The 24,232-nt window shown below is 32.5% G+C and overlaps 1 protein-coding gene across 3 annotated transcripts in view; it reads left to right on the forward strand.

Annotated features, from left to right (window-relative positions):
* LOC148172514 (RYamide receptor-like) overlaps window positions 1–24,232 on the forward strand; it is a 55,341-nt gene that overhangs the window by 123 nt on the left and 30,986 nt on the right. Inside the window, exons 1-4 of one of the 3 annotated variants that reach the window (XM_088039582.1) lie at window positions 6,126–6,349; window positions 13,075–13,520; window positions 14,652–14,884; window positions 21,434–21,638. In XM_088039582.1, coding sequence (XP_087895708.1) covers window positions 13,194–13,520; window positions 14,652–14,884; window positions 21,434–21,638 — 765 coding nt within the window. In that variant the 5' untranslated portion in view covers window positions 6,126–6,349; window positions 13,075–13,193. Of the gene's footprint in view, window positions 1–6,125; window positions 6,350–8,510; window positions 8,584–13,074; window positions 13,521–14,651; window positions 14,885–21,433; window positions 21,639–24,232 lie in introns of those variants that run through there. The other 2 variants (XM_088039584.1, XM_088039583.1) reach the window with 2 other exon arrangements.

Genomic DNA, 24,232 nt, shown 5'->3' on the forward strand with positions numbered 1-24,232 from the left:
AATAATAGTGGTAACCATAAAAGCAAATAAAAGAGAGGACAAGATAAAGAGCGACAATTCGTTATGACAAACACAATTAAATTCAGTCCTACCTCCTGTTAACTCTTCTAGAACCATCGCTCTTAAAGTTAAATATTTATGAAGCTTAACGTTATTTTTTTGCAATAAATTTACAATTAATTTAGATTCCACAAATATTTCGTGGTGTAAATACATTTTCTTCTTGTTTATTAATTTGATGAAAAAAAGTGGTAGGTATTTTATTTAAATTTAGTTTTTCAAGGCAAAAAACGAGCGATTTTACGATATTCCATGAGTTTATAATAATAAAATACACATATATCTGATTTATTGCCTGATATGTTATTTTTGCGGAACTATGCTCAAAGTCGTATAAACGAATTTTGAAAAGTAAAATCTGGGCCATATTGCGTTGTAACACGTGGAAACTTTTTAGATCGATCCATATCATATTATATTATTTATATATTTTATTATTTCCCGGACTAATTTATTACAGAATTATATTCTTGTTTGGTTGTATTAAATTTGATTCTCTTCTATTTACTTAATGATTTTTGGGATTAATACTTTGTAATCTTATCTCTCATAAAGATAAGAGATTTCATGCAGGGAATCCAATTATCGCAACACAACGGGGTAAGTTGTTTTAATCAAAATTCCTAGAGACTAAGTAGATGCAATAATTCAAAAAAATAGTTGGATATAACTCTCGTCCGTCTTAATTTCTTATTATTCTGTTGCACGTGTTTGTTTGGACGGCCGTTTTTATAAATACGAGCCGCAAAGAAACCAAACAATTAGAAAAACTCATGGAGTTCTTACAAATGATTATCGTGAAAATTTTAAGACGTTCTCTAATGACAGAAATAAAAAAGAACTTAAAGAACGATTTAAGAAAAAGTAGATCTAACATTCCGCCCACAGCTGGTGTTAAGTTGTAATTCGATGAAAAGACAAAGGTCTTACCCGCATTTTCTGTCGCGAAAATCATCTTGGACACGTTTATGAGATATCGTTGAACAACAGATGTCTTGTTTGTTTTAAAACTGGGGCATTGCCAAGAGTTGCAACAAATTTGTAAAATGCCCGAGAAATTAAATTCTAGATATCAGATCAGAGAGAAGTTGCAAACAGTCGTGCAGACTGAAAATTCATGGGAGCGGAGATTCGAAGAAGCCTCGAGCATTCTTCGACTCAGCTTATAGAAGTTACTCTTCTGCGCCAACTTCAATTGTTGAAGAAGTTGATTTTGAGACAGATCGCTTTATTTTTAGGTACTCTTGTTCGTTTATTTGTTTGAAAATGCTATCTATGGACTGAAATAATGCATACAGCATTATAACTAGAAAAGTAACAGCAATTATGAAATGACACAAAGAACGGTTTACTTTGTGTATTTATAAAATCGTAAATATTTCCAGCGACATAAAAAAAATAAAAGTGTCGACACAAAATTTCCAAATTATTCTCCTTGGAATCATTTAAACCGAACGAATTTGGGACAGAAGTCGAGGGACTTATTATGTACAAGGGTGGGATTTTTTGGCGTCACATATTTTTCTTTCTTTGCGGTAACATTATTTGATCATACATCGAGAGAGTATTGTGAGACCGACATTGTTGTAATTTTAAAACAGCAAATATTCCATAAAAGAAGATTAGAAACTGCCTGCAGCTACAATGCCACATGTAGCTATTTTGTATAACTCCACAAAGACCCCACAAAGTGAGCTTCAAAGGATGAAATGTCTTTCTCGGGTCTTTAAAAGGCAGTTTTAAGACTAAATATTCTGTTACGTCTTCTCGAAGAGACATTTGATAATGTAATGACAAAATGCAACGTTCCTTTTAAGAAAAGTTGCGATGTAACGCGAATTTGCAAGATTTCAATTCCCATTAAGTTTACGTGGAAGAGTTGGCTCTTTTTTTTTAATTAGATAATTAATCGGCTTAAAACTATCCTATCTTCGCTTTAATATTTAATGCATCAAACCGTATAAAACGCGCTGCAAACTTCCTTCAAAATATTATTAATTTTCATACTTTCTGAATCAATCTGTGTTTATTTATCCACGAGCATGATTAAAGAAAATAGATGTGGTAATGCGTTTTACTCTCATTTATAGTCATCATAAATGTTACTACCACGTAAATATTTACACTGTTTGCCTTGAAGTAAATAATTCACGTTAATTTATTTGTTATCAAAAACTTTGATTTCAAACAATAAAAGTTAATACCAATATTGCAAAGCGTCGACTTTTTTGTTTATATAAAGCATCTGGATAACTTACCTATCACTATTCAAGAAATACAATTTTGAAATCTGCTATAAATATTTAAAATCCAAATGAAATTAGAAAGGATATTGTAAACATTTGTCAAAGCGTCAACTCATTGCCATATATTAAAAAAAAATAAGACGAATTGCAAGCTGCGTCTAACCACTTATAAATTTATAATTTGATTTTCTTTAGAATAACAATTTCAGGCACCGCTACCACTGTTTTTGTTCGCTCTCAGAATACATTTAACACAATACAGAAGTTGGTCTGGTAACAATGCAGTCTCTGCGTTACTAATTACAAGAATGAAAAGCATTTAAATTAGACACAGTAGGCGTAATACGAACTATTAGTGTGTTTATTCTTCAAAAAGAAAATGTTTCATATTCATAGTTTGCAAAATCGGCTTAGTTTCTCACAAAGTGTAAAATGTTTGCGCTTTACTGGTCACATCAATCTCTTTTAAAGGAGCTGCACAGGGACTCAAAACTTCTAGAATTAATTTAAATACATTTCGTTGGATTTGATAAAAAGTATGGAAATTCAACGAGTTCATTAATACTTTATACTGGCTTCAGTTAATTTCTGTTCTATTTTAAGAATCAGAATCATGAAATGTATAAACGTAAACAAGGCGTAAAATATCTTATTTGAATCTGTGGCTGGATCAGACTTAATTGAATTATAACGTGAAAGTGGCGTTCGATAACTGAAAATTTAATTTGGTTAGTGAAATTTTCATTTTGATTTCAAATACAACTCTGATTTGTAATCTGAAGAAATATTTGTTTGACGACGCAATCTGATTGATGAATTTTATTGCATATTCTCCGTGTTTCAGTAATCACCAAATTATTATCGACACGATAACAAATGACCAAACCAATATTAAAATCAATATCAAACCACAATGCATGCAAGACAAATGCTTAATTTCTGAGTGCAAAACGATGTTATCAAGATTGAATTTAGAAGCACAGAATATGCATCCAACTAGACCACCAATATTTACAAAGTTCCCTAGAAAGTGTAAAGTGTATTTGCTACCATAATTTAACTTCTTGTTTGCTACCTATAATTCTGTAGTTCTGAAACTACATATGCTTCTATGTTGCCTGGAATACATTATTCCGCTGCATTGTCTACAAAGCTAAAAGAACGATATAATTAAGATCATAACGTCTGATTAGACAAAATCGAGCAAAAAATTATCGTGTGCAATTCGAGCAGTCTTACGTAAATCCACAACTTTGGACTCGGATTACTCAAATAGCTATTTCTAAAGTTTTTGAACAAACTAGCGTAACATATATTTGGCTAAATCTACATCTACTTTTGCAAACATGTGCAGTTTCAAAGAATATCGCTACATCTATCCTCATTAATTTTATTTTATACTAGTGAATAATGTTTGGAATGTGATTGAAACATGCGTGTAAATTCAATATTACTTTGATGTTTAGGTTGCTGTCAAAGCAGTCAACATCAAAGCTGAGCTCCTGCCGCTTAAACAAATCTAAAGATTGGCGAAAGGTAGCAGAGTGTAACAGAATTCTGTATGTAAATTTGTGGTAAATTATGTTATTCCAGACATAAAAATACTTAGATGTAAACGGGATAATGTCAGAATTAAGTCATCATCATCATGATAAACGAAGACATTTACTGCTTGTTTTTAACATTTTTGACGCTAACTGCTTTCAGATGAAACCAACAAGTTGTGAATTATTTCTAAAAAATATGGTATCATTAATATTGATAATAGATAAAAATAATTTTCTGTTTTTATTAAAACTAATTTACGACAGGTACAAGACGTTATTTTTCATGCAATATTGTTAATTGAATTGAAATCATCATTTATCAGCATCACCTTATCATTTATATGATTTTTATGCAAAGAAAGCCAACTGTTTGTTAATATGACAAATTAATTTGTACATGAACCAGAACCACTTTATTCTGTCATTGTTGTGAAATGATTGATTGAAATTAAGCCCAACGCAAATAAAATAGGCAAAACAAAATTAATTCGCATAAAAGAATGCTTTTGTATTATTAAATTTTGAAATATTTGTATTACATTCACACGTACAAATATTAGAAAATTTATGTACTGATGTAAAGGTAATATTTACTGTAAATGTTGTTTGATAAACTAAAAATTTATGACAAATATGTATTTCAAATTTCAATTTATCTAACTCATAAAAATTTTAATCGACTGACTAAATTGTGTATAATGTGGTCATCTTTAAAAGTCTTTCACGTTTGTAAGGATCATTCCTTTTATTAAAAATCTGGGTATTGATGTCAATAACCGGACGAAAATAGACTCTTTCAACCGTAAATATTCTGTATTTTGTTGAAAGTGGAATTGAAAGATTGAGAATAATGTGCGACATTATTATGAATAAATATTTTATATAACTTTTGCTTACGATTAAAATTGGAGAATCAAAATATTTTGTAATTTTATGTTTCTGCATTTTACAAATGATCAGATCGTTTGTTGAGGTGAAAGCCGTAAAGTTGTCACCGTAGTACTTTTGGGAATAGCACAATTGAGTGTTGCGTGGAAAGCGCTCTAAAATAGCTTTATAAATTTAAGCCGCGACATGCTGTAATCATCAACCCATAAAAGGGTCAAATAAAAAATAACGGCGATATCGGTTTAACCAGCGTGTGATTGATTTTGTATGCCAAACCAAAGGAAATAATTGGTAATTTATTGGGGAGATGAGTAAGCAAGCGACCTTGGTAACTTTTAAAATAATAATTAATCAACTGTATATGTATACGTACAAAAAATACTCAAAAGCTTTCGATTCAGTTCTTATAAATTCAGTACATGCGTTTTAATATGACGTCTCATTTTTTTACGGTTTAGTAAATAAGTGGATTTACTGTAGGCCACGAAAACGATCAATCACTCCAACGGCGAGACAGAAAAAGTGGAATAAGCAGAACTTTTTTCTCTTTTAAATATCCCTTTTATTTTTGGATAGTTACCTTTAACTGCTGACATAACCATATTCTCGAACTTTTCCAGTCACGTTTGTTCAAAACGTTATCTGAACACAACTGAAATTATCGCCTATAAAATGATGGTGTAATCTTGGACGTAGATTAAACTTTTGTGTGCCAAGATTGTAAACGCGGTCGTTTTAACAATTACTAGAAGATGGTTTAGCACCTTGCTCGTTATTTGAAATTTGTGTACCAACAACCTACTAAATAATTTTCTCCAACAAAATGGTGCGTCTATCACGTAGTTGGACATCGGTGTTTAAATTTTTATCAAATTAGTATCCATGTTCTTGGGTTTTCAAAGCCAAAAAATTACACCTTTGAGACCGATAAAACATGGTTTTCGAGAAGAGAATAACTTACGGGGCCGTCTGACGTGCAATGGTGATTAATTATTATTATTTCTGTTCTACTGTTTTATTTGGGAATGTGTCGTCTTTACAAGTTCCTATTGTCCTATTTGAAAGAACTTTTGAACAGTTTTTTGGACGAGAAAGTGTGAGTACGTTTTAACTTTTACTGCTATCCAAATAACGATTCTTCAGTCAAATATTTATGTAAGAATATTTTAAGATTGAAGGCCGACACTTCAATACGAACAAAATTTCCATTACCACAAAGAGTTCGTAACCTCAAACCTGTTTTCATTCACTCGAAAATTGAAGTCTCAAGTGAAAAATTGTTGGCTCATTCTTACATTTTTTTAATTCATCATCATTTCGTCTACAATCGCGCAAGCGCTTTATGAATGAACGCCAACTTCGGAAAGCTCTAAAGCTCATGTATATAGTATCGTGCGGGCTTTCTCCAGCATCGGCTCTCAAACCTCTACAACCACCTGTCGCACCGCCGCAGTTTTGAACTTATTAAAATTACCAAATAACGTCTCTGTTGATCTCGCAAAGTGAATTGTTTGAAATTAACAACTCTTTTGACGAATTTGGGTGACAGTTAACAAAGTTGCAAAAGTGTTAACAAACTTTGAATGGAAATCTGTCTAACACGCTAAAGTAAGAACGAAATAATTCAATTTGTACTACAACGTAAAGTTGGTGTAATTATGTTTTCATGGGAACTTGTTGAGTAAAAAGACTTCTCGAGAAGCTTTATTTATCACCGAGAGCGTTCAAGTCGATGACAATCAAATAGCGTCAAATTCTTTGCGACAAAAAATTTAACTTTAACCGAGGTCATTAATAATGTTGACATTTTGGGCTTTAGTTTTATTGATTGGTTGGTTTTATTCATTTAATCACTCAAACTTTGTAGACGGTCGAACTAATGCAAACATTATATTTATTCAAGTTTTTTGATTGATGTTCCATAGTGGCTTTAATTCATATAAATTTCAATTTTTTTTTTCTAGAATTTTGTAGCAAAATACATCCACGGTTTTAATACCCTACGCCCCTACATTGTCATTCCACAAAGTGGCTAGACTTTTCTCAAGGTACTAAAAGGAAATTATGTTAGTTTTAGTATGACTCAAATATTTGAATTAATTCGAGCAAAAGTCTTTCAAGAAACTTGTTCAATTTCCGCAAATATTTTGACAGGATTGGAATTGAAATCCAACTTTCTTATGAATAATTTAATTTGTTCGATGTTGTTGCTATTTAAAAATTAAAACAACGCTAGAGTTTGATTGCGTATCGGAATTTTAAATACGTAAAACAGACAGTTTTACGGGTAACTTTTTATTCAGTATTTCCTTGTACAAACTGTGAGAATGGGAGATTAAAATGTTTATTATTAATTGATTCATAAAATAAAAATTATATGTAACGTCAGGTTGAATTTTACGCTTTTAAATCACATGTATGCTATAATTTTTTATTAACGCCGACGCGTAAATATTCTGGATATTGTGTGAGAATGTTAAAATCGTAATTTCAAAACGGGTCTTATGATTTTAGATGCAAATTTCAATGAACCCGTTAATTTGTTCATGCAAATGAGCGTAATTGCATCTGTTCTAGCAATTTAATTTAATGAGCGATACTGCAATTTCTAACACAGTGGGAATTATTTATGAAATTAATCTGTTATTATCCTTACAAACAAGTTAATTTTTCTCCTCAGGTTATAAATAATAGTACATTATTACACGTATTTCATAAGGCGAGTATTGTAGCACGAATGAGTTTTGACCACGCAAGCGCAGCGAGGAGTGGTCAAATAGAATGAGTGCTACAAGTCGTCTTATGAAATGAGTGTAATATACTATTTTTTCTACTTTGCGTTAACAATATTTTCATTGTGATACGCAAACGCGTTTCACAATAAAAACAATTGTTTTTATTATAGCACGCAAAACAGTAATTTTTTTGGTTATGTTGGCTATGTTATTATGCCGACACTTAAACGTTGAATCAAAACCTCAATGATGATTATCATCATGATCACGAAAAAGTGAATTTAGGAATAATGAATCAGAAGAAAAGCAAACGTTGTAATACTTAATTTTGCAAAATTAAACAGAAAACATCAGTAATTATTTGAATTGAAATTTTGTTAGACAAATGTCATTACCTCTTTTGTCACCAACCTAACTTGTCAAAAATCCCTAATCAAAAATAATTTCTTTCAAATGCAATTGTTAAATTTATTTACAATGCAAAGTAGAAAAAGATATTTTTAGCTAACTTTCACTTTTTTAAAATAGGTAGTTTTTTATTTTTAACGAAATACCACGAGTGTCTATTATTTCTTTGCATAATATCGAGAATTTGTGAAAACCTCACATCAAACGAAAAAATTCTTTGAAATACCCTCTGGTGTTTGTTGATGTTAGCTCTTAATCATTTCCGTTTAGAAAATCTCTTGTATCCAACATCACCCTTCTTACTTAGACGTATATAAGGCCTCCAGTTATCTCCACTTAATTCTGCTCGACAATAATTAGTTTTGCTCTCATAATACCTGATTAGTAAATTTAAAACAGTCTGTTAAGTTTATAATTTAGGTACTTATTTGCGAATTATTAACAAATTGAATAAGTCGCATCGCTATACGTTGACCTCTTTCTTATTTGTTAAAGTAATTGTTAAAGTGTTAAATTGTAACATTCGGAAGAGCATAGTTAATGCAGTTTCGTTGGCCATGTGTGTTATAAAAATGTAATGCAATACCCAGATGCAGTGGTTTATTCGTGTTTTTTCGTCCAGTGTCGGTATTTAATTAAAATGGTTTACGTAGATAGTTTACAAGTTATCTTCATTTTTGTAAAGAAATAATATTAAAAGTAAGTAGGTACTTAATATACGCTGGTTGCAATTAATACACAGAATGTTAAAAAACGGGTAATTCTGCAAAGTGCGTGCGACAACTGCTCCTAAGTATCTATAAAACGATAGAGAAGCAGTCGCTTTTACGTCGAGATGGCACAAAAATTTGAATATATTGACAAGAATTTTAAGCCACTTTTCTTTAGAACCATTTTTGGACACTCTGTATATGGTTTACCGCTTTTTCAACGTCTGCTTGCAGCAATATTGAGTTTTTTCGACTGTTGTACGTTATGTGAAAAGTGTATCAATAAACTATCATAATTTAATTCTCGGAAAAAAGAGCTCTCTATAAAATTATTGTGTGAGGCTCACGATTCCAGACAAACTACTGATTGCATTTCTTCCGAGGAAGTGAAACACCGAAACTCAGCGCACGTCAAGTTGAGCATAGAAATTCCGCGTCTTCTTTATGAAATTTACATTAACTCTTAGCTTGTAATTCTTTTGTCAGATATTACATAGTATATGATTTCTCTAGAGTGACCAAAGCAGATACAATGACGGATCTTCAAGTGGAGAGCCCAGCATTTTTATTCCATCGGGAAATTTGACAAAGAATTATTCCAACTGTCTTGTCTTACAAACTGGGTAGTTGAGACTTGATGATCTTAATAATTACATGCTTTCCGGAATCTAATGTGATAAAAATAGTCCTTAAACTGTCTGAGTGTTAACACTTCTTTTGGTTCTTGTTGACTATTAATAGAAACATACAGGGGGTTTTTGAAATACACTACCAAACGAAATACTGTAATTGTTAAAGACAACCACAATCAATTGACAAAAAATGCTGTAACTACGAGTATGTAAAAGTTTTTTCGTTTTCGAGATAAAATTAATCGAATATTTGGTCAAAATTTCTAGTTTACCACTGTATTAAAGAATATAATCTTGAGTGCTTAGCAACAATCCAAGGTTTGTTGTTTTAGGTGTATATTTTCATCAGTGGTACTCCAGTGGTAAATAAGTGTTTTTTTATAGTCAAAAAATATTAAAAATTTTACAATTCGATTCCTTAAGGTTGGCAAAAACTGCGTTCAATTTTTGGTAGTGTATTTCAAAAACACCTTGTATATAACAAACTAAATTTTAAAACATTCATTTTATTGACTTCCATACATTGTTTGTCGTTGTGGATAAACCCAATCGTAAAATTCTGCACTTAAAACAACATAAAAATTGCAATAATACATTACTTTACCAGCACGGAAACCACAGAATGTCGTACGAGTGGGAATATTTGATACATTTGAGGTCATATATAAATCTAGTATCAAATTGTGTTAAAACGATCTTTACTCATATATAAACCTCTCAGTTATATTAAATTTCTTAGTAGAAAACATATAAAGTTTTAGTAAATTTATGAAACCTTCTAAATTAATAATGGCAATGTTCTTATTTTACTTCTTTAGTAATGCGTTACTGAATATTACCACGACTTCCAACACACCATAAATTCTTACTGATGCAATTTCATTTTGTTCCTTGTGCGTGCCTATCTTTTATTAAAAGAACTTTTTCCTTAATTTCAACCAATTTAGCTCCTTCTGCTCTAGTTAAGACCTCTTTTACTTGCATCCGTATTTTATATTACCTTATATGTAATTAAAATGAATGAATGATTTTTTATCAATTGTTTGGATAAATAACTTAATAACTTTTTTGTCTTTCCGATTCTTTACAATGTTTGAATTCTCCATGTTTTCAAGATTTTCTGATCCCTTCTATGACGAAGATTTTCCATTAGTGCAATTTAAGATGGAATCCTAAGAACGAAATTGGTATTTTTTTGAATAACCAATGAAAGTAACCACTCAGTTCTTGTCCTTGAAAGACAAATTTGCAAACCAAGTCATTCAATTTTTTTGTTTTATTCCCGCAAAAGATCTCAATCCGGAATAAATGCAACATCTACACTTCGAATGTTAATAGCAGACCTGAAATTCAAATGACGGTAAATTTCAGTTATACACGACTGTTACTGAAGTTAATTTGCACAGTGTTGTATTGAATACACAATAAGGAGTTTGTTCAAGAAGTTATTGGAAACTAATTTAGAGATAGTTATTCGGTTCAATAAGACTTTAAATTCAACTGAATCAAACTTCATGTGCATGAACTGAAGCTATCAGAACCGCAATTGTAATTCAGTAAAAATAATTTGGTTTTATCTCGTCTCTAATTTAACGTCCTTGTAACTTTATCCACAGCTTGGTGTAAAATTAAACTTACTCCGTTAGTAGTGAAAGTGTAACAATGTAGACTTTCGTTAAGTTAAACAAATTTTCGCTAGTTACTTCCTGGTAGACACCAAAACCTATATTTGCATTTGTCTAACAACTTTATAGGGCAAACCGTCTTGTAGGTGCGGTGAACAAAAAGTAATTATCAACTTAATTACAAAGACAGTTTACTGGGTAACTTAGAATAGTTCACTTTCGCTTAATATCAAACTTAATTGAGGTCAATCCATCATTCATGAAATCGACAAGGTTTGAAATCTGGCATATCTACACTTCTATGTGCGACAAAGAAATCTTTTGAAAGGCTCGTTACTAATGACCTCAGGAGTGCCAATTTGTCGGTTTCAATGCTCACTTGATGCCACACAACCGTGGGAGATTTAATAGCTCGGTGAAGCACTGCGACGTTCACATTTGAAAGAAATGATATGCAGTGTTGTGATTTTTCATGGGAAATTACGTGCGCGTTATTTTACGTTTACTGAACAGCCAAATGAGTCGAGACTTGAAAAATCTGTGCAAATTAGAGAAAAAATTTAATGCTTAGTCGGGACGCGAGTGAACAGCATATGGCACCGAATTTGTTTCAGCTACATATATTTGTTACCAAATAAAAGGCAGTTAACTAATCGCTTTTGGTACATTTAGCTCATTTGTATTTTTGCAAACATAAACTTTTAGTACGATTTTGATACCCCAAAGTCTTTAGTAGAGAAAATGTCGACATCCTACACAATAATAAATCATCTTCGTTTCACGCGGCACTTTAGATTCTTATTGATTTTTCAATAAAAAGCAATAAACCTCACCTGCCTGTAGTTAAGCTTCCGAATTCCTGTATCAAACCTAACATAAAAGTAATTATGAAAAAAACTTAATTTCCGATGAAAAGAACTAGGAGCCTTGCTGTCATCACTCCTGCAACAAAAAACCGACCGGACAGCACACTAATTTACGTTTATACGTATTATGTTTTCGTGTCGAGCTTAAACTCTAGTTGACCCTCCTAAATTAATTTAAACGGATACGAAATTTTCATTGTACCAACCAAAACCAGAGCTTTTGAATTACCCTTTTTTACCACTATTTACAGTAATGTTTTTCACGCTTTTAAACAATTAGACTCGGGAAATTTTAATTAACATTTTTTTCTTCACAAAGTAACACCTAAGCGGATCATTGACCTTCTGAGAGCTGAGCTGGTCTTCGAACTTACCTCTCTTGCATTTCATCAAAATTCGCATGCTCAGCCAAACCCAATTACGTAGTGATAATATTACGGAAATCGGACACATGCTGGTGCATAAAATACGAAATCGTTATTTAAACAAAATGCATTCGTAAGCTCGGGATTTACTAAAAATTTCTGTGCACCTGCTGCAAACGTCAGCATATTTCTACGTTCGTTTCAGATTTTTCTAATTACATTTTTTAATAAGAACGGATTTATGTGAACTTGACTGCGAGCTCTACGTCTTGCGGGAAAAAGCGTCGTCGACGTAATTTTAGAGTCAAATAAGCGACGCAGAACTAAATTTACCTTGTTTGTACTGGTCTTGCACAATTTTCACGATGGTTTATAGAAATGGTCGCCCGGCGCCTCCACCAATTTTCAACATATTGTTTTACAAAGATTAACTTGTCCGCGAATTGTATAAAAGATATAAATAAATGAAATAAAAATATATAAAAGAAAAAATCGGATTGTTCTTGCAGCTTATGATAGATATTAAAGATATCTACATAATAACAGACAAGTAACTTTTTTAAGTAAACAAGAAGTTACGGGCGTTCGCGTCGGTTCTTTAGCATCGCTATATCAGGAAGAACCTTTTAGAAACTTTTAATAACTAATTACCAAAGTTTACATGCTGTGAAAATAAATAATAGGTATCTGACTTAGCTTGTTTTTTAGAAGTTTAACTTAATATAGGTAGGTTTAATTAAACACGTAATTGATGGTGCATCCACAAAAAAAAACTGGTAAATTGATGAATACCATTTTCAAAAGTAAAAAAAAATAGAATAAATAATCGTCAATCATTTTAATTCAATTTCAATTCCTTTGGATTGAAACTTCAAGAATTTGCTGGAAAGATAATACCTTATTGTTGTTTGAAGTTAAATATGATTGCCTATCTAAGTATGTCAAGTTCATCGTGAAAAAACATGTTGAAAGATTTATTTTTCTTGTTTCAGACAATGTTAAGCCAAATGACCAATCAGATGCTTGCCAAGACCCCATGGACAGGATGACTGCCTCCTCCCACTACAACATGTAGGATCACCGAGCGACTCAAAGTTCACAAGCAGAAATCATGGGACACAATCTCTCCGAGAATGACAGTTTCACAATAATTTGTCCACTCGAACCCCCGCCCCCTCTTGGCTCCGTGTATTTTCAGAGTGCCGTTTATTCCATGTACGCTATAATCGTCGTTGTGGCTGTAATCGGCAACAGCTTTGTGTGTTATATGGTTCTTTCTTCACCGCGAATGCGAACTGTGACGAACTACTTCATTACGAATTTAGCAGTTGGCGACATGCTCATCACTATTCTCTGCGTTCCATTTACTTCGGTGTCTCTTCTTAAACAGTATTGGCCGTTTGGCAGCGTACTGTGTCCTCTGGTCAACTACGCAACGGTGGGTAAAAATTGGAGTTTTATTCTATTTATTCGGTTTTGCAAAACGAGCGGAAAACTCGATTTTTTCAGTTTAGAGCTATCTATGCACTCGATAGTCGAGTGCATATTGTTCGGGTAATAGTGCTCTTTAGATTTAAAAATTGATCTATATTTTAGTATTTTCTGTTCTTTTTTTTAAGATAAATAAATAAACAATTCAGTCAATTCAACTATGTTGTAATTAACCAAAGAGGAATGAATGCGGTTGTGCAACATTAACAGGCACAACGTTTCCTTCACTTCCCAAGGCGATAAAACATCAGGTCAATTGGAATAGGTGAATTGAATGGAATCCCGTGGGATGTAGTAACAATACAATGTAGAGCCAAACGCGTGGCGAATGCGAATATTGCAGAAACTATTAATTAATGGATTGCTTTGCATAATTTACCAAAATATAAATTACGCTAATATTTGGAATTATCCATTTAAAGTGCTAAAGGCCTTAATTTGCAAAAGTGGGAACGTATGTGTACACAACTTTCCTTCATGCAATTTACAGGACACGCATAAAGTCCTGAAAAATTGGGTCGCAGTTGCACAGGCATAAAACTGGGAAAATGTAACGGCTTTTCTCATGAGTGTCGCTTTTTCTCGTTGGTTCTTTGAAGAAAAATAAAAATTGTTTATGCAAGATTACTTTCTGACTTGCACGACAAAAACTCGTAAAAGTACTAATGTCATTACTTACATTCTTATTGTTGGTTAAATATTACAATCTTAATGGATCAAATGTGAGAAGAGGCTTTTTCGATCACTAAAATGCTCTTTATAAAACAATGTATTATGGAGAATTTTTTTTTAAACCATCCAGCTTCCAGATTATTAAATCTCACACCTTAGAAAAAAATTAAAGCTGAAACTATCAGACTGTTTTTATTTTAATACACTTCCCATCCTATTAAAAAGTTGCTCTTATTATCACTAACTTATTATCATTAAGAAAGTTTTGCTTGGGCAAAGTTTTCTTTTAACGATAACATGAGGTTTAACGACGAGGGAGTACGACAAAAAATGAAACAACATAAGAGAAGATTTATTTATGAAAAATTATTTTATTTATCAATAATAAAATCAATGAATTTTTCAGGGGCTCTCCGTTTTCATTAGCGCCTATACGCTGGTGGCCATCAGCATTGATCGCTACATGATCATCATGTGGCCTATGAAGCCAAGAATATCCAAAGGCTTTGCCACTTCCATCATAGGCCTGGTTTGGCTAATAGCCGGAATAACAGTGTTACCAATTGGAACTTTTGCTACCCTCTCAAACGATAATAATACTTTGGGACAGAGTGCGGTCTATTACCAGAATTGCAACATGTAAGTACACTTAGTCTTGACATAATTTTTAGGATGATATAGCATGCAATTCGTCCTTCGTTTTAACTTTTACATGTGTGCAACTAAAAGGAGTTTAAATCTCTAAAAGTGATATCGATTCTCCGTTAAATGTGCAGTTTATAGGTGGAGAAATCTCTGGTTTTAAATTAAAGTGACACTACAAGTTCAATTGTGGCGCTTTTAAACAGATTGCATGTTGGTGGTAATTCGTTTCTAATTTGATGCTCGTTCGTTAGAGCAGCTCGCTTAAGCACTTTGAATTTTGGGTGAGATTTATGCTATTATTAAATGTAACTTGAAGCCATTTTTTTTCTAATTTAACGCCTCGACTGCAATTTAATTGCGTGTTTTGTGAAGATGTGTTCAAAAGAATTGTTACACAGCGCGAAGCAATTAATCATGTTGTACCTCACAAATTAAACTCAACATCTGCGCGAGAAAAATTTCCTCCATCAAAAAGATGTACAGTCTTAAATTCAACACAATATGTTTTATTTGAGATTACTTTTATTTAGTAAGCTATTCGGATCTTCCCGAAAGTGGAAGTCTGACGTGTTCAACGCGGCGCGGTTTCTCAAAACTTCGAGTAAATAAGTTTCTTTTATTACACCTTTTAACAGCCGAATAAAAACATAAATTGGGGCGAGGTATTTTGAAATTTTGGTGGATCCGTGAAATTCTCCGTTTTTTACATTCAAGTAAATTAAATCACAACAAAATTGCATTTCCTAAGACAATGTAAGATAAACAAACAAATTTGTACAAATAAAGAGCTGTTATCTTTGCAATCCCATTATAACCCGGTGCAATAAAACAAGCGCTGAATTCAAAGCAGTTTGCAAACATCACAGTAAAATCGACATTATGCATATCTATCTAAATCGAATAAAACGCTTCTGTGAGCCTCAATTTGTATAATTAGAAATAATTGCTCAACTGATGTTGGAGTAATTTTCTTAGCGTGTGTACATTTACCGGCTTTGTATCATTATTATTAATCACAAATTAATTACAATTTGTAAACATCTTAAGATTGAAAATGTAATTACCATATTCAAAATAAATTTGGAGAATTCCGGAAGATCATTTATTTTGTGATAAACTTTAATTACATGCGGAATGGAATTAACTTTGGTACGATGTCTAATGTGAAAGTTTACACCTGGTGTGCAATATATTTCAAACGACCGTCCATAAACAAATGTCGCTCAATGTGATTTTCAAGAGAAATGTAAACTTTTATAGTAAACCAACAAGATTCTTAGAACAATTTTGCAATTTTCACTATTATTAGTATTAATAAGTTTCTAGGATAATCTCTGTAAGTGAGGTGAGTGAGGAGAGTAATTGTAATTTCACCGCGCACTGTGGTCACAACATGTTTTGACGTGAGAGCAGCAGTGAAGAGCTTTTAATTGTACGTAATCCGCGCATATACAAGAAGTAACGCCGCTGTTGTTGACACAGATCGAATACGGCTCTGCTCAAAACATGTAGGTGTATTACCCATTAATACGATTTTTTTCTAAGAGTATTTCTGGCTGTCTATCACTGCCAAATATGAATGTCAATCATATACACAGAACCATGTAGGAGAGATGGATGACAGATACAGAATTATTATCTGAACCCGGAGGAAAATAAGCATTTTTCCGATATTTATATACCTTCTGGAAGTGTGGAATATGTTTCCAGTTTTCTCATTAACATCTATAAATATAGAATGACAATAACAAATGACGGAAATTACAGGTAAAGGTAGGTAGACCAAAGCAAAATACCATTAACATTTCCGCAATTACCTGTAATGCAACGTACTACATGCTATTAATGGTTCAATTTTGACATTAATTTATCTCATGATCCACATGATTGATACCGTAATTCCTCTAATTGGGCAACTAATGTCTTCAATTATTAATTTCCAAATGAACTAGTTGGCAATTTCCTGCTGCTGTTCAAGAAATAAGCATTGGCGCGGCGAAGCGGAGGCAAATGGAGGCCGTTTTACAGTCCCAAAAGTCACTGCTAAGGCATTAAAGTTACCAGGTTTGAAAAGTCATATTTTTGTGCCTATTATTTTTAGGGATATTTGAGGCTTAAACACAAGGATGGATTTTTTCCTGCTCCTCATTTCAATTTTCTTGCATATTTGTTCTCGTAATTTTCCAATTAGTGATCCCGACCGCAATAAAGCTCTTGATACCTGTTGCAACGCCCGTATTCTTGGCAGTGTCTGTTTTTTTGGTCTGAACCATTGCAATTTAATTTACTTAATTGAAAAGTTTCTAATTAATCATTCTTATAATTATGCAGCGCAATGGCAATAGTAAAAAAAAGTTAGGAACTCTACGTCGCCGGCGCCCGCGGTCTCCTAATAAGTCGATTTGATTTATCTCTTTAATCCCACTACTTTTAAAACTTTTCAAGTATCCGCCGCAAATTTATAATAATTTAGAATATTTATGCTCACAATTATGGCTTTTATGGCCAAATTACTTACTTTTAATGAATCCAAGCTGAATTTAATCCTCTGATGACCGTGATGAGCAACTGTTTATTCGTGTAAACACAAAATTTATTGATCTCTGAGAAACAAAACAAATTTCATCAGCACAAGCAAATAAAAACTGTGCTATAAAGTCATGATCAATACTATTGCAGATTTAAAATTCAGAGAAAACTATGTAGTTCGTGATACCCGAAAACTGCAAATTTCAGGAACAAAAATGTGCACTCGCAATAATTGATTGATTAAATAAACACCCACTATGTTCTATCAGCATGAACAAATTACAAACGGTTGAATTTACGTCGTTTCAAAGCAAATTGAAGTCCGCTCTCGCTCATTAAAACAGAAGCTTTCCACCATTTGTCGCATCTCGCTATTTATATCTAATATTCCTGATTTGATACGGCTTAGTTTGAATTGAATTAAAACTAATTAGTTGTGCTGTATTTTTAAAGGCACGTCGAATGCCGTCGTTGCTGGAAATAATTAATGACACTTTCTTTTAAGAACAATCCGAGTGCTACAATTTGTTAAAAAGATTTAGGAGGGAACATGTCACCGAAAACCAGCTGTGCACATCCTTTAATTTTATTGATCCGTAGCTACTGCACAAAAAGTATTTTCTTTTTGGTTCGTTCTCAATCATTTGTTGACAAGCAAACGACTCAAATAAAATCAACGAGCGGAATTAAGGTTTTTCATCGCAAGTATTCAAAGGAATGCCACGTGCCGCGCACATTACATTCAAATTTTAGCTACTTTCGTTTTGCTCCGTTTTCATCAATTTCGGGAAAGAAAACAAGATAGGAAAGTGGAAATTTGACTTTTGTGAAGAAATCCGAATTATATTTGTATTTGGTATAATTATAAATTATAAATGCTGGTTATATTTAGATAAGCATAATTTATGAAATATATGACACAGGCACAGATAAACAAGTTTATTGGGCAATAAAACCGTTAACGAACTTTTCGGAAAAATCCTCGAGTAAATAAATTATGGCGATTCCAATATGTCGCATTTATAAATCAGTAAATAACCCTCACAATATTAAGTGGGAAATAATCTGAATGTAGCAATAATTAAATAATTGTGAAGTTTCACAGAGATACATACGTGTCATTGGTTTTCGGGTGTTAAATTTGCGTAAAATACATTTTGTGTCTCAATTCCATGTTTATATCTGAGAAAAGAGTTTCTTGTGTAGCCATGTGAATTTTTCGGTGGAAAAGATGGATTGAAAGAGATGTTCTAAAGTTGGTAAGCTTTACTAAGAAACTTTCTTCGATATGCCTGAGGTGGACTTATTTATTGGGTGCAGCCGTTCATATATTATCTAGTTCAAAAAGAACCTAAAATATAAATGAAACCGCAGTAATCCTCTTCTATAAAACCTTAATTTTTCTCCATTGCCGGTTACCGGTTACAAATGAAAGAAATTTATTTTTTCACCACTAGTCTGTCATTATGTTGTCTGATTCCAAAGTGTGAAATTAAATTTCTCTCTATCTAGTTAATAAACAAAGGCGTATTTTGAGTTGCCTATACCTTTGACGACCAAAGCTTTTTAAATATAAGGAGATGACCAGAAATTGAAATATTAGTATCCCGGCTCAAAAATCCAACTAAGATGAATAGCATTCTTTAGAACCCAAGATTCTTCACCATCTAAAAGACGCAAAAATATGAGGCAGTTGCTAGAAAATGTATGCCGTTTTCTCAACGAAGCACACTAATGAAAAGTAATCTGTACAAATTGCCAACCAAAATGCAGAACGCATAAAATTAGTTGCCGCTTGCTACTTCTGAAATATTTTAGAAAATTCGCAGTGATGAATTTTGCTGTCTTACACAAACTGTTTAATCTTGTACGCTAACATTGATGTTTCCGAGTTTAAGGGTCGTAGCTGATTTAAGCCTGTCTTTGATGTAAATGACATATTTTATGTGTAATCCTTAGCTTCGTCAAAGTAATGTTTAACATATGTTTATGTAAGCCACAGATTACTGCTTACAACTTGGCGCAGACTCTTTAATTCAGAATTTTATCGTCGTGACATAACACAAGTATAACAGTTTGAAGTCTTTTAAAAATTTAAATTGCTGCATCTGATTTTCCGGAATTTACCCAAATCCCCGCAGTTTAAATCTAACAGTGAAATGTTGTTACTCCCACTACACAACAATACTAACTAAAACTGATTGCCTCATTTAATTTGCATAAATTAATGAACTAATTATAATTTCAATCTCCCTCACACACATTCGTTTTTTTCGATGATCTAAATTCTGTCGTTCCGATGGAAAGTATCATTAAATACATGTTTGATATAACAGAAAAACGCGATGACTAGCTTGGGAGCTTTTAGCTGTGCAAGAATCCATTATCTTTATATTGCAAAGCCTCCGCGCCCCTTTTTTATCATTCGTCCATTTATGAAGACGTAATCTTTACTGTTAATAAAAAGTTACGACATATAAGTCACAATAAATGAGAACTTAATTTCAAGATAAATCATCTTTGATTTATTTTATCCGAGTTTTTGTATTTGATTTAGATAAGTACCAGTATAAATCTTCGGGAAGATTAATTAAAAGAATGTGGTGTTGCTGGCATTTCGTCGGAAATAGCTGGGGAATTTATAAAAAAAACTTGCAATTACACGAATCCAATCGAAACAAAATTCGCGCATCATTAATTTCCATTGGATTTTATTGAAAGGTAATTGTTCGTACGCGTAACCTGCACTTTGTCCACTTGCATATTATAGATGGAATCGGATTTAATATCGTAAAGCAACAGCATTAATCTTTGTCAAGCACTGACAGCCGGTGCTTTCATTCATGTGCAATCGCTAATGTGCAATTTCGTTTAATAAATAAACACGCAGCTAAACTCCTTTGGAGAACACATCCGTAGGACGTGTACGTATATTTATGAAATATTGAATAAAATATGTAGTTTACTAGCAGTACGAATTTTATTAGATTTTTATAGAATTCCGCCAACAGAGAATAGTGTTTTTGTTTTAGAATGTCTATAATTTCAAGTAAAGGCGAAGGAAATCTCAGGATTCGTGCTTCGTCACTTCAAACTTTGACAACATTCTTGGAGCGTTTCAATTCTAAATCAAGGAAGAATAGTCATTTATCGACCCCTTCATTAAGGGTGCATTTTCAAAGTTGAACAAGTTTTTCCACAGATATTGTTTGGATGTAGAGAAAACTGCGTCAGTTGAATAACTGAAATAAACGCGTTCGTACAAACCAGTTTTTAAACAGTAATTTGATTACGTGATATTTCAAGTTGGCGGGTAAATAAAAGCAATTAAAACTTTACACAAATATTTGGGAATAGTTTCACACCTACGTTTAGTTCGTTCCGTTGTCAATTTATCTCATTAATTCGAAATAGAAGGTTTATGAAATTTTGCATAGAAAATATGCTCTATTATAAGTAAACTAGCTTTAGAGAGAGGAATAATGTAATCAAAATGTGCTTTAGCACCACCACAACTATGCCTTCAGTGAAGCGCCGTGCGACAGCCCTATATTGCACAGATGCATCTGACAAATACATTTTCCATTTAATTTAACGCACATGAATACCAAGCTGCATAACAAAGCCTATTAAAAATGCAACGAATATTTATTTTTCAATCGCATGACAACGAACTACATAACTAAATTTAAAATCGTTTAATAAAGTGACATTGTTCATCATGACAACGGTTTTTGCAAAAATTCATTCAACATTCAACTGAGGCTAAAATTTGGTGTTTCAACGTTGCAGAAGTTCATTTGATACTCGCTTCACAAAAATCCGTTTGAAACTTTTTGTTTTATTTGATGTTTGCCATTTTCGAGTTTGAATGTTGACAAAAACATGAGTGAATGAAAAATCTCGCATCCCTTTTATACTAAATCATTGAATCAGCAAACGCACAGCCACGCCAATCAAGTAGACATCATGAAACTGATTACAGCGCTCTTTTCAACTATTTTTTTATTGTAGGTATATTTGCAGAGAAGATTATTCGAAAATTGGTGATGAATACGGTCGTCTGTACACAACAATTCTGATGGTTCTTCAGTATGTCATCCCTTCAATGGTGCTCCTGTTTACTTACACAAGCATCGGAGTAGTGATATGGTGTAACCGAATACCCGGAGAAGCAGGAAATTCTCGAGATCAAAGAATCGCAAGATCCAAAACTAAGGTAAAAAGTTAGCACTTTGTTTCTTTTTTTGGTAAAGTAACAGAAAATTTCAAATAAAATTGAAATGTCCAAACAATTTTTTATTTAAATAGATTTTTTTCTTGACTTTGATGCAAAAAACGTGTTTTTATTCAAGAACTTTTAGTGGATAAAAGCACATCCATAATGTGTACATTTTCCGTAAAAAGAGAATTTCCCATCGTAAAAATACATTGCTGTACGGTTTGAATTTAAATCGCCGATAGACAGCAGCGATAAATCACAATTTCCGCTAATCAATTAAAGCGGATAATTATAATGCTGATATACGTACGAATGTATAATACAATAAACAGATAGTTAACGGTAATTCATGTGGATGGTTAATGAGAAAGAACAATACCCAATTTTATTTCATTATGGGAGAAAAATCCCAGAAAAGTTTGACATAAGCACTTTCATTTGAAAATTGGGAAAGTTACCCACTACAGAGGAATTTTTCCAAGTATTCAAATTCACATAGCAACCTTTTGTAAGGAAATCGATCACGTAAGTCGGTTCATTTTAACGTTCTTTTGTGTAATAAATAAATTGTGAAGGAAATCCGTCGACTGGTCACGCCACTTTAAGAGATTTTACAACTCTATTGCGAATAAAATCGAGAGAGTATTATCTACAGATTTATAGTGACATATTATTGACCCAACTGAAAAAATACTCCTACATACATCTGGTCAATTGTTTTTTAACTACGTCACTTTGATTCTGTTCAATGTTCTTCACAGGAAGAACTGGCCTAGAAAGTCTCGGATATTTTCTGTTAACAAAATAATCTCTACTTGGTTTGTGGAAATTTCGCCAGTTTCCATCATAAGAAGCTAAAAGTGTCCATCAGACTCCAGTTACTTTCGAACATTGTTAAAAGTTGTGGCTATAAACGCTCCTAAGTTTATAATAATTCCGTTTACTGACGTACTTACCTGAGACAATAAGTTCTTCGCCCACGCTATAAAGTTCAGATTATATTTTTTTATGCAAGGTCATAAAAAACAACCCTCAACATTGATTAAATTTTAGTATCTGTCTTGTGAAGAAAACTGATTGAAAACGCACCGATTTCCAGAGTTATTAAACTACAATTTTTAATTTTCAATTCACAAAAAAACTTGTAAGAATCAATCTGTCAGTCTGTGTACGGTGTGGACTTTTTTACAAGGTGTTAGTATCATTTTTTATACAGGGTCCAGCAAGACTTGTGTCCACCCTTAAAATCGTCTTTAATTTTAAAGATAAAATTTTGAAAATTTGCATACGCTCATAGTTGACAAAGCTCTAGAAGCTGACACAAAAATTTGTTTTTATATCATGGTTTGTTTGGCGTCGCGACGCCTAAAAAGTATAATTTTTAGCGATTTTTGAGTTTTTGCGGAAGTATTCGCGAATTCAATTTTTTTCAACATAACTGTAATACAAATATGTGAGTTTTTATTTTAAATCTAATGCAAATTGTGTTTAAAGTTAGCGAAAAAAACGTTGTTTTATATCAAGTTAGTTTTCAAAATTATGACAGCGCTGGGGCAAACTACGTTTACACCAAAGTTTTACAAGTCACTTTATTCACTCTTATAAAGGTTAATTTTGATTAACACGGGCATGTTGCACTTTATGGACACCAGAAATCGTTAATTAATATCGACAAAGCGACAATTTCACCAAGTAAGACTTTTGTTACAATCTAAAGCGAGCCAAAGGATAGATTTCATTTGTGACACAAGATGTTGACAGATGGGTGTAAACGTAGTTCTCAATTTTGACATAATGAAATTGGAAACTAACTTGATGAAACAGCATTTTTTCTCAAATTTTGAAGACAATTTGCATTGAATCTAAAATAACAACTGAGATATTTTTAACACATTTATATTGAAAAAAAAATAAATTAGTGGTTGATATCACAAACCCCCACAATTAACTAAAAGTTACATTTTTACGGCGTTGCGACGCCAAAACTATCAGTGATAAAAATTTAGTTTTTACGCCAGCTTCTAGAGCGTTGTCGACTGTAAGCGTATGCAAATTTTCAAAATTTTCTCTTTAAAATTAAAGACGATTTTGGGAGTGGACACAAGTGTTGCCGGACCCTGTATATAGATTAAATTACGCAAAGTTCGCTTTTCAATAAAAAATTATTAATTCTGTAAAATAAAGTTTCACCCGTTTTCATCCCAAACTTGACGCTCTTGAAATGAAATGATAATGAACATCGGAGCGGTGCCGAATTGAATAGAGAAACCGCGATAAGATCAACAACGAGGATCGTTTTTGTTCCACTTTTTGTAAACTTGGCACGCATTTGCTTCATAAAATTCGTAATTTTGGTAATTTTTGTACAGCAGCTATGAAATTTGGTGAAGTTACATTTTTTGAGTACATATTGTCCTAATTCCAAAATTGTAGAGCAAAAGACACAAATTTTGTAAAATTTCTTTTAAGGCGAAGCTGAAATTTCTATGATCTTTCACCAAAATTCTTAATTATAGTAATTTTTAAGCTATAACTATAAAATTTGGGGAAGTTATTATTTTTGAGTGGTGTACTAACCCTACAACATTGCA

Source organism: Gnatocerus cornutus, chromosome 6, assembly GCF_029298725.1.
Source record: "Gnatocerus cornutus isolate USDA-ARS CGAHR chromosome 6, icGnaCorn1.1, whole genome shotgun sequence".
NCBI classification, from domain to species: domain Eukaryota; kingdom Metazoa; phylum Arthropoda; class Insecta; order Coleoptera; family Tenebrionidae; genus Gnatocerus; species Gnatocerus cornutus.